The 17,264-nt window shown below is 39.7% G+C and overlaps 1 protein-coding gene across 1 annotated transcript in view; it reads right to left on the bottom strand.

The window, feature by feature from the left end:
* Positions 1-17,264, bottom strand: part of RNF169 (ring finger protein 169) — an 88,175-nt gene that overhangs the window by 7,543 nt on the left and 63,368 nt on the right. The window contains exon 4 of the mRNA XM_069553091.1: positions 15,749-15,867. Coding sequence (XP_069409192.1) covers positions 15,749-15,867 — 119 coding nt within the window. The remainder of the gene's footprint in view (positions 1-15,748; positions 15,868-17,264) is intronic.

Raw genomic sequence — 17,264 nt, 5'->3', positions numbered from 1 at the left:
TCTGTTTCTGTTAGGTCCATACCATTTCTGTCCTTTATCGTTCCCATCTTTGCATGAAGTGTTCCCTTGGTATCTCAAATTTTCTTGAAGAGATCTGTAGTCTTTCTCATTCTGTTGTTTTCCTCTATTTCTTTGCATTGATCACTTAGGAAGCCTTTCTTATCTCTCCTTGCTATTCTTTGGAACTCTGCATTCAGATGTATGTATCTTTCCTTTTCTCCTTTGACTTTTGCTTCTTTTCTCAGCTATTTGCAAGACCTCCTCAGACAACCATTTTGCTTTTTTGCATTTCTTTTTCTTGGGGATGGTCTTCACTGCCTCCTGTACAATGTCACACACCTCCGTCCATAGTTCTTCAGGCACTCTGTCTATCAGATCTAATTCCTTGAATCTATTTGTCACCCACTTTATAACTGTAAGGGATTTGATTTAGGTCATACCTGAATGGTCTAGTAGTTTTCCCTACTTTCCTTAATTTAAGCCTGAATTTTGCAATAAGGAGTTCATGATCTGAGCCACAGTCAGCTCCCAGTCTTGTTTGTGCTGATTGTATAGAGCTTCTCCATCTTCGGCTGCAAAGAACAGAATCAATCTGATTTCGGTATTGACCATTTGGTGATGTCCATGTGTAGAGTCTTATCTTGTGTTGTTGGAAGAGGGTGTTTGCTATGAACAGTGCGTTCTCTTTGCAAAACTCTGTTAAGCCTTTGCCCTGCTTCATTTTGTACTCTAAGGCCAAACTTGCCTGTTACTCCAGGTATCTCGACTTCCTACTTTTGCATTCCAGTCCCCTATGATGAAAAGGACATCTTCAGGGAGGCCTGGTGTGCTGCAGTCCATGGGGTTGCAAAGAGTCGAACACAATCAAACGACTGAACTAAACTGAACTAGAAGGTCTTGTAGGTCTTCACAGAACCATTCAACTTCAGCTTCTTTGGCATTAGTGGTGGGGGCATAGACTTGAATTACTGTGATACTGAATGGTTTGCCTTGGAAACAAACAGAGATCATTCTGTTGTTTTTGAGACTGAATCCAAGTACCGCATTTCGGACTCTTTTGTTGACCATGATGGCTACTCCATTTCTTCTGAGGGATTCCTACCCGCTCATCTGAGTTAAATTCACCCATTCCAGTCCATTTTAGTTCGCTGATTCCTAGAATGTCGATGTTCACTCTTGCCATCTTGTGTGACCACTTTCAATTTGCCTTGATTCATGGACCTGACATTCCAGGTTCCTATGCAATATTGCTCTTTACAGCATCAGACCTTGCTTCTATCACCAGTCATGTCCACAACTGGGTATTGTTTTTGCTTTGGCCCCATCCCTTCATTCTTTCTGGAGTTATTTCTCCACTGATCTCCAGTAGCATGTTGGGCACCTACTGACCTGGGGAGTTCCTCTTTCAGTATCCTATCATTTTGCCTTTTCATACTGTTCATGGGGTTCTCAAGGCAAGAATACTGAGGTGGTTTGCCATTCCCATCTCCAGTGGACCATATTCTGTCAGACCTTTTCACCATGACCCACCCGTCTTGGGTGGCCCCACGGGTATGGCTTAGTTTCATTGAGTTAGACAAGGCTATGGTCCTAGTGTGATTAGATTGACTAGTTTTCTGTGATTATGGTTTCAGTGTGTCTGCCCTCTGATGCCCTCTTGCAACACCTACCATCTTACTTGGGTTTCTCTTACCTTGGATGTGGGGTATCTCTTCACGGCTGCTCCAGCAAAGTGCAGCTGCTGCTCCTTACCTTGGATGAGGGGTATCTCCTCACCGCCGCCCCTCCTGACCTTGAATGTGGAATAGCTCCTCTAGGCCCTCCTGCGCCCATGCAGCCACTGCTCCTTGGACGTGGGGTCTCATATTAGTTGACTGTGTATGCACGGGCTTATTACTGAACTCATTAGTTAGCTCTAATAAGTTTTTTGGTGGAATCTTTAGGATATTCTTTTCTTTAGGATGATATAAGATGATACCATCATAAACAAGGACAATTTTACTTCTTCCTTTCCAATTTGGATGCCTTTTATTTGTTTTTCTTCCTTGACTGCTACAGTCGGGACTTTCAGTACTATACTGAATAGGAGTGGTGAGAGTGGGCACCCTTGTTTTGCTCCTGATCTTAGAGGAAAATCTTTCAACCTTTCATTCATGCATATGATGTTAGCTGTGGGCTTGTCATATATGGGCTGTATTAGTATGTTCCTTCTATGCCCAATTTGTCCAGAGTTTTTATCATGAAAGGATATTTGTATTTTGTTGAATACTTTTTCTGCATTAAGATCTTACAATTTTCATCTTTCATTCTATCAATGTGGTATATCACATTTATTGATTTACCTGAGCTGAACCACCCTTGTGACCCAAGGGTAAAACCAGTTGATCATGGTGTGTGATTCTTCCAATTTGTTGCTGAATTCAGTTTGCTAATAGTTTGTTTGGAATATTTAATCAAGGATATTGACCTCTAGTCTTCTTTTCTTATAGTATCTTTATTTGGCTTTGGTATCAGGGTAATGCTGGGTTCGTAAAATGAGTTAGGGAGTGTTCCCTCCCCTACGGTTTTTTGAAAAAGTTAGAGAAGGGTCAGCATATTAATTCTTCTTTAAATGTTTGGTAGAATTCACCAGGGAAACCATCTGGTCCTGAGTTTTTCTTTGTTGGGAGGTATTTTACTACTGATTCAATTTCATTACTCATTATTTGTCTATTCAGATTTCCAATTTCTTCACAATTCAATCTTGGTAGGTTGCATGTTTTTAAGAATTCATCCATTTCTTCTAGGTAATCTAATTTGTTGGCATATAACTGTTCACAGTAGTTTTTTGGGATCCTTTGTGCTACTGTGGTATTGAGTGTGATGTCTCCTCTCACATTTCTGATTTTTTTTTGAGTCTTTTTCCCCTTAGTTAGCCTAACTAAAAGTTTAGTAATTTTTTTCTCTTCAAAATATCAGCTCTCGGTTTCACTGGTCTTTTCAATTGTTTTCCTGGTCTCCATTTATTTCTGCTCTGGTCTTTGTTATTTCCTTTCTTCTGCAATCTTAGGCTTAAGTTGCTCTTCTTTTTCTAGTTCCTAGAGGTATAAAGTTAGATTGTTATTTGAGCTCTTTCTTTTTCTTAATAGGTCTTCCCTGGTGACTCTATCGGTAAAGAGTCAGCCTGCAATGTGGGAAACTAGGGTTTAGCGCCTGGGTTGGGAAGATCCCCTGGAGAAGGAAATGGCAGTCCACCCCAGTATTCCTGCCTGGAGAATTCCATGAACAGAAGAGCCTGGTGGGTTACAGTCCACAGACTCACAAAGAGTTGGACACAACTAAGTGACTAATGCTTTCACACTATATACTTCCCTCTCAGAACTGCTTTTGGTGCATCCCATGCGTTTTGGTATGCTGTGTTTCCACTTTTGCTTCTTTCAAGGTATTTTTTATTTCGCTTTTAATTTCTTCTTTGGCTAACAGGTTGTTCAGGAGCATGAATTTTCCAGTTTTCCTCCTCTTATTCATTTTGAGTTTCATACCATTCTGGTCAGAAAAGATACTATGTATGATTCTGACCTTCTTAAATTTGCTGACCTGCTTTGTGACTTGTATCATCTATCCTACAGAATGTTCCATATGCAGTTGAGAAGAATGTGTATTCTGCTGTTGGGTGGAATGTTCTATATATGTCTGTTTGGCTCATTTGGTCTAAAATGTAGTTCAGGTCCAATATTTCCTTATTGATTTTCTGTCTGGGTGAGCCATCCACTGTTGAAAGTAGAGTGCTAGAGTCCTCTACTAATATTTGTATTGTTGTCAGTTTCTCCCTTTGGATCTGTTAGTATTTGCTTAAAATATTTAGGTGCTCCAATTTTGGGTGCATATATTATATATTTATGATTATTTTATCTTCTTGATGAATTGACCCCTTTTTCATTATATAATGCCTTTTTGTCTACTCCTACCATTTTTGGCTTAAAGTCCATTCTCTTTTCCCACTTCGGTTTTCATTTGTATATAGTATCTTTTCCCATCCTTTTCATTTACAGCCTACCTGTATCAGCCGAGCTGAAATAAGCCTCTTGTAGGCAGTATATAGTTGAGTCTTGTTTCTTTATTCAACTTGCCACTATATGTCTTGTGATTGGAGAATACAACGCATTTACAGTTAGAGTAATTATTGATAGGTAAAGATTTACAGTGCCATCTTAGTCAGTTCCTAGTAGTTCTGTACTTCTCCTCTAGCCTTCTCTTGTGGCCTGCCTTTGTGAACTGATAATTTTCTATAAAAGTATGCTTTGACGTCTTTGTATTTTTTGTGAATTTACTGTAGGTTTTTGCTTTGTGGTTATCATGAGGCCTACATAAAACACAGATATCAGAGTCTATTTTATGCTTGATAACAACTTATCTTCAATCACATACAAAACTTTATGCTTTTACTCTCCTCCATTTTGTTTCTGATGTCACAAAACACTTTATGTCTTTTTATATTGTGTATTCATCAACAAATTAGGTTAGCCGTAGTTATTTTTCAACACTCTTGTCCTTTTAACATTCATACTAGAATTAAGTGGTTAACTGAGAACTTCCCAAGTGGCTCAGTGGTAAGTAATTAATGAGGACAGCCCGTCTGCCAACACAGGAGATGCAGGTTTGATCCCTGGGTCAGGAAAATTCCCTGGAAAAGGAGATGGCAACCCACTCCAGTATTCTTGCCTGGAGAATCCCATGGACAGAGGAGCCTGGCGAGCTGTAGTCCACAGGGTCACAAAGCATCAGACACAACTTAGTGACTAAACAATAACAATAAATGTTAACACATTGCCATGTTACATTATTATTCTTAACCCTAACCCCTCCCAGCTAGTGACTGTTCTAATGTTTAGATCAGAACATCTCTACAATGATAGTTCTATCAAAGGGGCAGTGAGGGGTGTTCCCCTGGTAACTAATGAGCCAACCTGACATCAGTTTTCTTTATAATTAATAACCTCCCTCTCTCTCTGGTTGTGAAGATCACTGCCGTGTCCTGCCCACTGTCTGCTGCACACAGTGGGATGTCACTCGAGTACCTTGCTTCAGACATGGAAGATCCCTCTTTAATCCCATTAAACTACTGATGTCTATATTACTGCCTCTGGGCTCTTTCTTTAGTCTTGAGGCAGGGCAAATACAGGCTTGCAGACCTATAGGGTACAGCTCAACAGACACTGGGAGCATGCACAGGGAGGTGGCCACAGGGTCAGAGCATTTGTGAATGAGGCATGTGGAATGATGGGAGTGCCCATTGGCCAATGGGGAGGAGGCACAGGAGAGGTATCCCCAGTGGCTTGTAGGTGACGTCTGTAATGCAATTAGTAAGAGCTTCATCTCTTTGAAACCCTCTGGAGTACTATCTACTGCTTTCCTAACCTATTCCTTTTGCTCAGTGATTTGGTACCCTGGTTTGGGCAGAAGAGAAATGGGCTTCATCTACAGTTGGAGCCTTTTAATTAGAGAGTTTATTTACATTTAACGTAATCACCGATAAGGAAGGACTTCTGCCACTTTTCTATTTGTTTTCTACATGTCTTACACCATTTTTATTCCATAATGCCTCCAATAATGCCTTCTTTTGTGTTAAATATCTCCTACTATAACCATTTTGATTTTCTTCTTATTTCTTTACCCATATGTGTTATTTTCTTAGTGGTTGTCCCAGGGATTACAATTAATATCTTATTTGAAAACAATATTTCAAATTAATGCCAACTCAATTTCAGTAGCATATATATGCTTTTTTCCTATATAACTCTACTCCCCCAATGCTGTTATTATCACATGAAGGTCACAAAAATCATGAGTGTGAAAATATTGTGGAAACTATCAACATAATATATACATATTATTATTGCAGTATTTGGTCAGGTTAAGAGGCTTCAGTGCTGGCTGAGAACAGTCAGCAGTGAACTTGATAATGTTCCTAAGATTTAAGAGCTCAAACAATACCTTTGCTAAAAAAAACCGGAGAAGTAATTACACCTCCCACCTTTGTGCACATCCATTTCTATATTCCCAAGCCCTAACAAGTACCTGAAACACAGTGGATATATTTAATAAATTTCTTATAAGTAAATAAAAATATGTACAGAAATACCTATGACCTCCTTAAGGAAAGGAGAGAAAACCTCAATATTTATTAGGAATCTATTATCTCTCAGGTATTGTATGTTTTAAATATATTATATCTCATTTAAACCATACAGAAACCCTGTAAATCAGCATCCCCAATTTTATAGACAAAGAACCGGAGGAAGTGATTTTTTTTCCAGGTCACACATGAATCTCCAAAATTCTAAGGCATGTGCTCTTTCTCCCTCAGCATACTGATCTCGCAGTCCGCTCTATTCTGCCACAGAACAGATCCAGCACATCTAGGGAAGTTCTCTTTTCCAAACACACAATGAAGTCATAAACAAGAGAAAGCAGCATTGTCTGAAAGGTTTCTAGCTTAAAATTTCCACTGCCAAGGGACCAGATGGTTTCTGGGATGTCTCGTTAAGCTAAAAATACCCACAACCACAATAAGTCTGACTTACAAACAAAGAAGAGGAGGAGCAGCCAGTGTCAACATGCAGCTGGAAAGCTAGAAGACTTAATGCTTATGAAACACTGCTTAAAGGGTTTTCAAATGGTAATACATGATATAAAACATGAGATAGCTCATGTTATTAATTGCTTACTCATCACTCTCCCTCACATACCCATACCACATTAGTTCCCCCCGCCCCGCCACACTATTTTCTTAATGAGACTCTCAGGCCTGGCAGAGCCGAGTCCCACCAAGAAGCTGAAGGCAAGAGAGGATCCTGCTCCTGGCCCCTAACCTAGGTATGTGAGGCCCCTCACCCCAACACATACATACTTAGGTAAAAGCAGAAGCAGCTTCCTAGGGCCCAACTGTAGCTGCCATGCACCCAGATATGGATAAGATTTTGTTACAACCCTTCCCTTGAATATTTATTATTGGGTTATCTACCTTGTGTACACTAGCATTCTTTTTTTTTAAGTGTACAATTTAATGGTTTAAGTATATTCACAGTTATTTAACCATTACCACAATTTTAGAACATTTCCATCACCTCATAAAGAAACCTCATACCCTTTAGCCATCACTCCTAAAACCCCACTTCTCCTCCAGCACTAAGCAACCACTGACCTACTTTCTGTCTATATGTATTTGCCTACTATGGACATACACTAGTATTTGTTTGCTGATGGATGGAACCATTGTTTCCACAGCTATATTTCAAAAGTAATACAAAAGGATTTGAATTCACTCAAACAACAGGATAACTGGGCAGCTTCTTACCCAGCTCTATACAACTTTGTGGTTTTTTAGAACAAAGTGAAAGTGAAAGTGAAGTCGTGCCCGACTCTTTGCAACCCCACGGATAGTAGCCTGCACCAAGCTCCTCCGTCCATGGGATTTTCAAGGCAAGAGTTCTGGAGTGGGTTGCCACTTCCTTCTCCAGGGAATCTTCCCAACCCAGGGATCGAACCCAGGTCTCTCACATTGTAGACAGATACTTTACCATCTGAGCCACCAGGGAAGTCCTTTTTAGAACAAGACAATGTATAAATTATTTAAACTAACAGAAAGAAGGAAGCTCTCTGTTACAAAGGTAGATCATTTCAAGACAAAGCTCTAAGTGCAGAGTCTTTTGTCACAGGATTCTGACGACGGTTTGCTAGAAAGAGCACAGGTTTGTGGAGTCAAGAGAGACCTGAGTTCCAATTTCATCTCTGTCACTTTATTGAGGTGAGAAGTTCTAGGGTGAATTGCTTAATCTCTTTGAACTGCATTTACCTTAGCTGAAAAATAAGAATTTTAGAAATCTTACAGGATTAATGTAGAAGCTAAAGGAAATGAGGTATGTAAAGTACTGAATACGGTAGAAGACCTGGGAGAAAGCTCGTTCCCTGATGCTACTTGTCACCATCCTGCCATATCCCTCTGAAAACCACCAGTATATTTCTATTGTAGTATAACAGAGAGATTCAGTTCAGTTCAGTCTTCGCTACTCCTTGAACTGCAGCACACCAGGCTTCCCTGTCCATCACCAACTCCCAGCGCTTACTCAAACTCATGTCTACTGAGTTGGTGATGCCATCCAATCATCTCATCCTCTGTCGTCCCCTTCTCCCGCCTTCAATCTTTCACACCATCAGGGTCTTTTCCAAGGAGTCAGTTCTTTTGCATCAGGTGGCCAAAGTACTGGAGTTTCAGCTTCACCATCAGTCCTTCCAATGAATATTCAGGACTTATTTCCTTTAGGATGGACTCATTGGAGCTCCTTGAAGTCCAAGGGACTCTCAAGAGTCTTCTCCAACACCACAGTTCAAAAGCATCAATTCTTCGGCATTCAATTTTCTTTATAGTCCAGCTCTTACATCCATATATGACTACTGGAAAAATGATAGCTTTGACTAGACGGACTTTTGTTGGCAAAGTAATGTCTCTGCTTTTTAAGATGCTATGTAGGTTGATCATAACTCTTCTTCCAAGGAGTAAGTGTCTTTTAATTTCATGGCTGCAGTGATTTTGAAGCCCAAAAAAATAAAGTCTGTCACTATTTCCACTGTTTCCCCATCTATTTGCCATGAAGTGATGGAACTGGATGCCATGATCTTCGTTTTCTGAATGTTGAGCTTTAAGCCAACTTTTTCACTCTCCTCTCTCACTTTCATCAAGAGGCTATTTAGTTCTTTGCTTTCTGCCATAAGTGTGGTATCATCTGCATATCTGAGGTTATTGATATTTCTTCTGGACAGAGAGATTACAGACACCTCTAAAACCTACTATTTAAGTTCCACATCACTTCTCCTTAGGATATCTTTCTTTTCCAACTGTAGCTGCCAAGCCTACATGAAATCCACACTTTTAGCAAGATTTGTCCTCTAAACCAGTTCATCTACTGATATCTGTTTTTATCCCTCCCCCAACGATATGCAGATGACACCACCCTTATGGCAGAAAGTGAAGAGGAGCTAAGAAGCCTCTTGATGAAAGTGAAAGTGGAGAGTGAAAAAGTTGGCTTAAAGCTCAACATTCAGAAAATGAAGATCATGACAGCCAGTTCTATCACTTCATGGGAAATAGATGGGGAAACAGTAGAAACAGTGTCAGACTTTATTTTGGGGGGCTCCAAAATCACTGCAGATGGTGACTGCAGCCATGAAATTAAAAGACGCTTACTCCCTGGAAGAAAAGTTATGACCAACCTAGACAGCATATTCAAAAGCAGAGACATCACTTTGCCGACTAAGGTCTGTCTAGTCAAGGCTATGGTTTTTCTTGTGGACATGTATGGACGTGAGAGTTGGACTGTGAGGAAGGCTGAGCACCAAAGAATTGATGCTTTTGAACTGTGGTGTTGGAGAAGAAGACTCTTGAGAGTCCCTTGGACTGTAAGGAGATCCAACCAGTCCATTCTGAAGGAGATCAACCCTGGGATTTCCTTGGAAGGACTGATGCTAAAGCTGAAACTCCAGTACTTTGGCCACCTCATGCGAAGAGTTGACTCACTGGAGAAGACTCTGATGCTGGGAGGGATTGGGGGCAGGAGAAGGGTACAACAGAAGATGAGATGGCTGGATGGCATCACTGACTTGATGGACGTGAGCCTGAGCGAACTCCGGGAGATGGTGATGGACAGGGAGGCCTGGCGTGCTGTGATTCATGGGGTCGCAAAGAGTCGGACACGACTGAGCGACTGAACTGAACTGAACAACACACACACATGCATGCACACGTGCACACACACACACACGATCTGCCCTAAACCATCATTAAGTCTTGTGGTTTCTCTTAAATCACTACCTCAGTTTTCCTTCATAGTCTCCTTTCCCTGACAGTTATTGTTTGGACTATTCCCCACATATAACTTGCTAAATCCTATCCTGAGATTTTTACAGAACCCACCAACTGCCCTTACCCTTTCCATTTCATGCCCTGGCCACATTTCTTCCACCCTTTAAAACCCTACTTTAAACCACTTCTAGACACTTCAATCTCAGAGGTGAAAAGAATCAAATCATTCAGTGAAATCCCCTGCCCAGCAAGCAAAAAGTAGGGTCTAACAACCTGTATTTTACATAAATGATATAGAATGAGGTCAACTGATTTTACTCAAGCTCACACTACTGTTTCCCTAAAACCTCCCAAGACTGACTTCTCCATTCTCACACCTCTCTGGCTTGTCTCTTTTCATCAGTTCTAAAGTTAGTCCTCCAGTATCACATCATTTATGGGTCTGGTATCTGTCAGCTCAAAGAGTTCATATTTTCATGTGTTTGTTTTAAAAATGAGGAACAAGTCAGGATAGTTCAATTCATCCCAACACTAACTGGGCATGCAGTTATTATGACTGAGTCAGGAGTCACTCTCTGTCTCTATCTCTTCTTACACACACACCTTACAGGAAGCACAGACACTGCAAGGCTCTTTTGCTGAGCCCCACTCTGAACCACAAACTCAGGCTTAAAGTATAGGAACATTAGCAAACAAAATAATGTAGTTAATTTCTACTTAATTAAGGTTTAATTACGACTTGGTGCAATACAGACTTTTCTCTTACAGAATCTATAAAAGGATCCCCATAAGCTACTGCTAATGCATTAAAGGGAGAAGCTAACTTTATAGTATAAAGGCTTTATCAGTGTGGTCACTAAATCCCCCCCCACCCAAATCCCATATTAATCTTATAGAATCTACTCTAAACAACAACCACCAGCCAATCTGTTTCCCCCACAACTCCCAGAGTCCTCTTTCCTAGAGACCCTGCAAGTTTGACAATTCTGACAAAAAGCCTCCTTTAACCCACCCACGAGCACAAAGACCTATATCATTAAGCATTTCACAAGTATTTACTGAGCCTCTCCTGTGTGCCAGGTACTGTACTAAATATTGTGAATATAATGGCAAACAAGATTTTTGTCACAGCTTGCAAAGGATTTAAAGTCTAGTGGGGAAGAGACTTTAGAAGGGATTTTATAAAAATCGGGATCTAAAAGAAGGTCAAGGGGGACAAAAGAGTACAGTGGAAAGAGAGAAGAAATCTATCTAACTCATCGTCCTTCTATTCCAGCAGTCTAAGATTTGACAAGCCATGTTTTCTTGCTGGCCTTTAGTCTTTTCACTCTGAAACAAAGGAATTAGATAAGACAATATTCATGATCCTTTTCAGCTCTGGGTTCTAAAATAAAATACAAAATAGTGGCGGCAATACTCACTGAAGACTTAACATATGCCAGAAATCTCACTAGGCACCATTTGCTTAACCTACAGTTTTGTACAGCAGTACTGGCAATACTGCCTCACTTTCCTTTTTTCATTTTTTAAACTGGAAGGAGGATAGACGGTTTGACTATATTTTTTTTAATGGTTAGACCCTATTTCCCAAGCAGAAGTTTAAGTGATTTACAGTAAAAATATGTAAAAACTGAGCCTTAATCAGTTCAGTTCAGTTCAGTTGCTCAGTCGTGTCCGACTCTTTGGGACCCCATGAATCGCAGCACGCCAGGCCTCCCTGTCCATCACCATCTCCCGGAGTTCACTCAGACTCACGTCCATCGAGTCCGTGATGCCATCCAGCCATCTCATCCTCTGTCATCCCCTTCTCCTCCTGCCCCCAATACCTCCTAGCATCAGAGTCTTTTCCAATGAGTCAACTCTACACATGAGGTGGCCAAAGTACTGGAGCTTCAGCTTTAGCATCAGTCCTTCCAAAGAAATCCCAGGGTTGATCTCCTTCAGAATGGACTGGTTGGATCTCCTTACAGTCCAAGGGACTCTCAAGAGTCTTCTCCAACACCACAGTTCAAAAGCATCAATTCTTCGGCACTCAGCTTTCTTCACAGTCCAACTCTCACATCCATACATGACCACAGGAAAAACCATAGCCTTGACTAGACAGACCTTAGTCGGCAAAGTAATGTCTCTGCTTTTGAATATACTATCTAGATTGGTCATAACTTTTCTTCCAGGGAGTAAGCGTCTTTCAATTTCATGGCTGCAGTCACCATCTGCAGTGATTTTGGAGCCCAAAAAAATAAAGCCTGACACTGTTTCTACTGTTTCCCCATCTGTTTCCCATTAAGTGATGGGACCGGATGCCATGATCTTTGTTTTCTGAATGTTGAGCTTTACGCCAACTTTTTCACTCTCCTCTTTCACTTTCATCAAGAGGCTTTTTAGCTCCTCTTCACTTTCTGCCATAAGGGTGGTGTCATCTGCATATCTGAGGTGATTGATATTTCTCCCGGCAATCTTGATTCCAGCTTGTGTTTCTTCCAACCCAGTGTTTCTCATGATGTACTCTGCATATAAGTTAAATAAGCAGGGTGAAAATATACAGCCTTGACATACTCCTTTTCCTATTTGGAACCAGTCTGTTGTTCCATGTCCAGAGCCTTAATAAAGACCACATTAAGTAATAAATATGAGAAGAGTATACCAAATGTTATTTTTAAAAATCATATGCCATGTTGTAAGGCCATGATGACTGAACTAAAAACTCTGCCATGATCCTAAACTTCTTGACAGTCAAAGCACAGAGGAAAATGGAACTGGACATGTAGCTCTTAGAAAAGACACTGGCTCAACAGAGAAAGTTTTTCCAGATTGAACTTTTAGTATAACTTGCAATTAGGTTTTTTTTTTTTTTTTGATTCTTCAAGTGGTAAAGAGGGTATGAGGAATGAAGGGAAATAAATTTAAATGAACAACAAACCAGTTTTTCAGATATCTAAAATAAGACCTTAACTTTATAATTTATATCTTATGGTTCAAGTTATTAAATCTTTTCAATTCACATATATTTGATAATTAACTTAGAGATGACCTTGAGTTAACTATTACTCTACCTGCCTATTTGAAAGAAGCTTCATTTTCAAAGAGCTATAGGAGTTTATTAATAGTGTAGCAAAACATTCTTTGTTTTGAACGTTTCAAATGCAAGTAGTCTGAGCTGCGCTTGCAAGATTCAGCCAGAATCTACTGATAGACTTCTTCCAAAATAACCATCCTACCAGGCCTACTTGCTCTTACCTCCATGCTTCTGGGCTTAAGAAAGAAAAGTTTATAGAGTAGATAAGTAAAATAAATGCAGATTAATTTGATTTAAATACAGATGTTTTAAAAAAACGTTAAAACTAGTACAAATGAATTCTCGTTAGGAAACACACTTGCAGAGAAAACCTGTTCTTTAGCTGTTGCTTACCAGATAGAAAAAATGTATTTGAAATACTCCCAAACTATTACCAATGCTAATTCCTTTTTACTTGTGCCAAAACATATAACATAGAAGTTACCATTTTAACCATTTTAAGTTCAGAGGCACACTGTGATGCAACCATCATCATGCTAATTCTTTTTTAATATATCCATAAACCTCATCTCAGTGTCAGCACTAACAACTCCACACTATTTTCCTAAATATCATCTAAAATTGAAACAATATTTTCTTAACTAAGAAATAAAACATGTTGACTAAATAAGAGATGCAGTTCACAGTATTACCATAATAGATTTTCCAACCTAAAGTTTCCATAACATCAACAAATAATTTCCTAAAAAGATAACTGTACCAACCAAATCCAATTAATTTTTTTTCAATTGTACTAGTAATTGAACTCAGCCCACAACCTTGTATATTTGGAGGAAAATGCTGAAATTCATAAATGTAGAATATGACTGTAAACATCTCAACAATAAAATGTTAAATGAATATTTTCCTATAAATTAAGCCCATTGTGACTCAATGTTACAAACTACGAGAAAAGATGAGCCAAGGAGCAGGAAAAAAAGATGTCCTACAGATATTCCAGAGCCACACATAATCAGAAGCACTCCCCTTGGTATATATAGACTTTACATTTTGCCCTTCAGAGAAGAATTTTCAAAGTTCCTTGCTAGGCATTTCTAAGTAACAACATATTAACCTTCTAATCACTTTAAAAGAATGAATTACAAGGGCAGAGATCAGAATTGGGAATAAGTAGTTCACCTATACAACGTCTACTCCAATTAATTGGGGCAATTTGGCCTCGACATCGTATTTGGGTTTAATTTCCTTTTTTTCCAAGTAATTTCAAATGAAGAGATATTGACTAATTGCAGATTGCCAAGAGCAACATTATTTTGTTTCAGGGGATATTTATTGTAACTTGATTCGAATTAATGATATGATCTTTTTCTCTTTTTCAGTAGATCTCTCTAAAAACCATTAAGATATTTCTGCTATAAATGGGAAAATGTTCTATATATACATTCTGCAGCTGACAATTCTTAGTCAAGCAATCTTGAATTTTTTAACTTTACAGAGCATTTATATTTCAAGCACATATGCACAAAGCAAGAGTTTATCATCATCATAAATGGTAAAGTACACTGGCTTACACATTATATACTGGGTCCTTATTACATCAGTCAAACTGTAAGAGTGGCCATTCAACAAATTTCAAATGAATGAATAAATAGTCTAGGAAACAGCCTTCCTGGAAGGAGTCACCATCACCCAGAGAAAGGAAGGCATTTAAGGGAAAGAGAAGTTTAGTGAATTTTACTCACAGAAATACTCAACATTCTGCAATAATCTATATGGGAAAAGAATCTGAAAAAGAATGAATATATGTATAACTGAATCACTTTGCTGTATACTTGAAATGAACACAACATTAAATCAACTATACTCCAATAAATTTTTTTAAAAAAAGAACAGGAAAATCAGAACATATACAAAAAGGATTCAGATATAAAAACATCAGGGATCACAACAGTATGAACTTTATGACATTCTTAAACTTGGTAGATTTTTTTGGTTTTATTTATTAGTGACTAACAATAAAGAGCATTCAGACAAAAAGGATCCAGGTGTATGTCCACAAGTAAACAAGAAAGGCCACTTCATAATGCTGTGTTAAGGAAGAGAAGAACCCTAGAAGTAAGAGTGAGCAACACCAGCTAAACCAAAACAGACAACAAATGGGGTAAAGATCGTGTGTTTTCATATTAAAACAGAGTATGGCATGTAGTAGCTGTCCCCAGAATGTCCACTGAATAAATGATTCCTTCCAGCCTTCCTCCCTTCTTTCATTTTTCCTTCCCTTCCTTTCCCTCCTATCTATCTATCCATCCTTCCTTCCACTGAGGCCTTCATTATTCTTCCATCACCCAACATCCATCCAATTTCTCCTTCCTTTCCTTCCCAGGGCCTGCAAAGTACAAAGTATCAAGAGATTCCTTGACAAGGGTCTTAAAAACTTTTCAGTTTGCCCTCTTGAAACCTATCAAGATATATTTTACTTCCAGGCACTGAAAAAAAAAAAATCAACTTTGGCCTCAAGTTCCTACTAAGAGAAAAAAGTTCACAAAGAAAATCCATGGCTACCGTCTTCAGTATCAATGGATACTGAATAAGGCTTTATTGTTTCCTCCCAGAATAGAAAGTTCAACTCTTCTGTTCAGCAGAGCAATTAGTACAATCCTATCCTGACGATACCAGAAAAGGATAAGGTTTACTTTTCTTTAAAAATTCAGTTCAGTCCCTTATTTCTTTCTAATCCATATTTGAAAACCAGTTTCCCCCTTCCCCGACTCCCACCTCCCCCAAAGTAACTACAGTAAATCCTTTTGCTCCCCTGCCCCACCCGCAACCCCGTCCCTTTTGCCTCATACCCCAGAATGAAAGAACCCTGACTGAGTTCATTATCAGTCTCTTACCCTGCCAGGAAAGCTAAGGAGTAGGAGCTGCTCTTGGAAACAAATGCCGAGCGGTGTGTCTGTATCATCTTGCCTCGGGAAGGCTCTTCATTCTCTGAATCTGAGAGGCGTGCAGGACACTGGCAGGAGACAAGGGAGACAACACTGTCTATGCGGGTTCCCACGGACCCCCCACAGCTAGAGCCCAAACCTCTCTAACACATGCCCCTTCCCTCAGTCCAAGCGATGATGCCAGCTGCCTCCTGGGATCCCAATCTGGATAGCTCAATACAGCTCAAACTGAATGTATCCAAAATCAAGCTCGCTATTTCTCTTCTCTAAGTCCCACTATGAACCCAGTTAGCAGCCTCGATGTCATCCATGACTCCTTCCCTTTTTTCAAAGTCATAACATTGCACAGAGCTCTTGAGTACCCCAACACACCCAAATATTTTATTTCATTTATTCTTTAACCAGTTCAACTAAGAAAGGCCTATTATCTTTTACAGATGGCAAACTGAGGCTCAGAGCAGTTAATTTGCCTAGGATCTTAGAGTTAACAGGTAGCTAATGCTGGTCCTTCGATCCAGAACATGTTTTCACACTGCCTCCATGCCACTCCTGCTTTGCCCCACTGTACTGAGATGTCTCTCGGATCTAATACCCTACTCTGTCTCTCACACTCTACTCATCATCATCGCCTTTCCTTACATTCTCATCATCTCCTGCCTTGATTATGGCAACAATCTACTTACAGGTCTTGCTCTTTCCAGCCTTTCTTCCCTCTAATCCTCTCCATCCTATTAAGCACACAGAGCCCATCACTCCCCTGCTTAACTGTTGGTGACTTTAGGATCAAGTCTAAATACCTCAGCATGATCCAATAGCCTTCAAAACCTGGATCCAACCTTCTTTAAAGTTTTTCTCCCAGCAGTTCCAACAAAGGTAACTCCTTGAGCTCTACAGCAATCAAACTATTCTCAACTCTCCACATGTACCATCACAGTCTTTCAACACTTCTATTCTTTTGGACATGCTATTAGTCCCTTTCCCTAAGATTCTCCTTCTACATTTTCTGCCTATAAAATATTCACTAGCCTTTCAGAGGCATCTTAAATGCTACTTTCTCTTGAAAGGTTTTTCCATCAGCTTTTTCCATCTTGCTGATACTATTTCATTTACCTTCACTTTATTTTTGAGTTTCGAGTCTTTAAATTTATATTCAATGTTTCTTTTACATGTGCCTTTTACATACAACATATGAGAATTTGCTCATGATTTAATATGAGTTTCTTCTTTATAGTGGAGAAGGCAATGGCACCCCACTCCAGTACTCTTGCCTGGAAAATCCCATGGATGGAGGAGCCTGGTAGGCTGCAGTCCATGGGGTCACGAAGAGTCAGACACGACTGAGTGACTTCACTTTTCTTCTTTATAGTATGTATGTGTGGGCTAAATCACTTAAGTCATGTCTGACTCTGTACAAACCTATAGACTGTAGCCTGCCAGGCTCCTCTGTCCCTGGGATTCTCCAGGC

This window comes from Ovis canadensis, chromosome 15 (genome assembly GCF_042477335.2).
Source record: "Ovis canadensis isolate MfBH-ARS-UI-01 breed Bighorn chromosome 15, ARS-UI_OviCan_v2, whole genome shotgun sequence".
NCBI lineage: Eukaryota > Metazoa > Chordata > Mammalia > Artiodactyla > Bovidae > Ovis > Ovis canadensis.
Note: the sequence above shows the minus strand (reverse complement) of the source record. Positions and strands in the feature narration are given on the sequence as shown.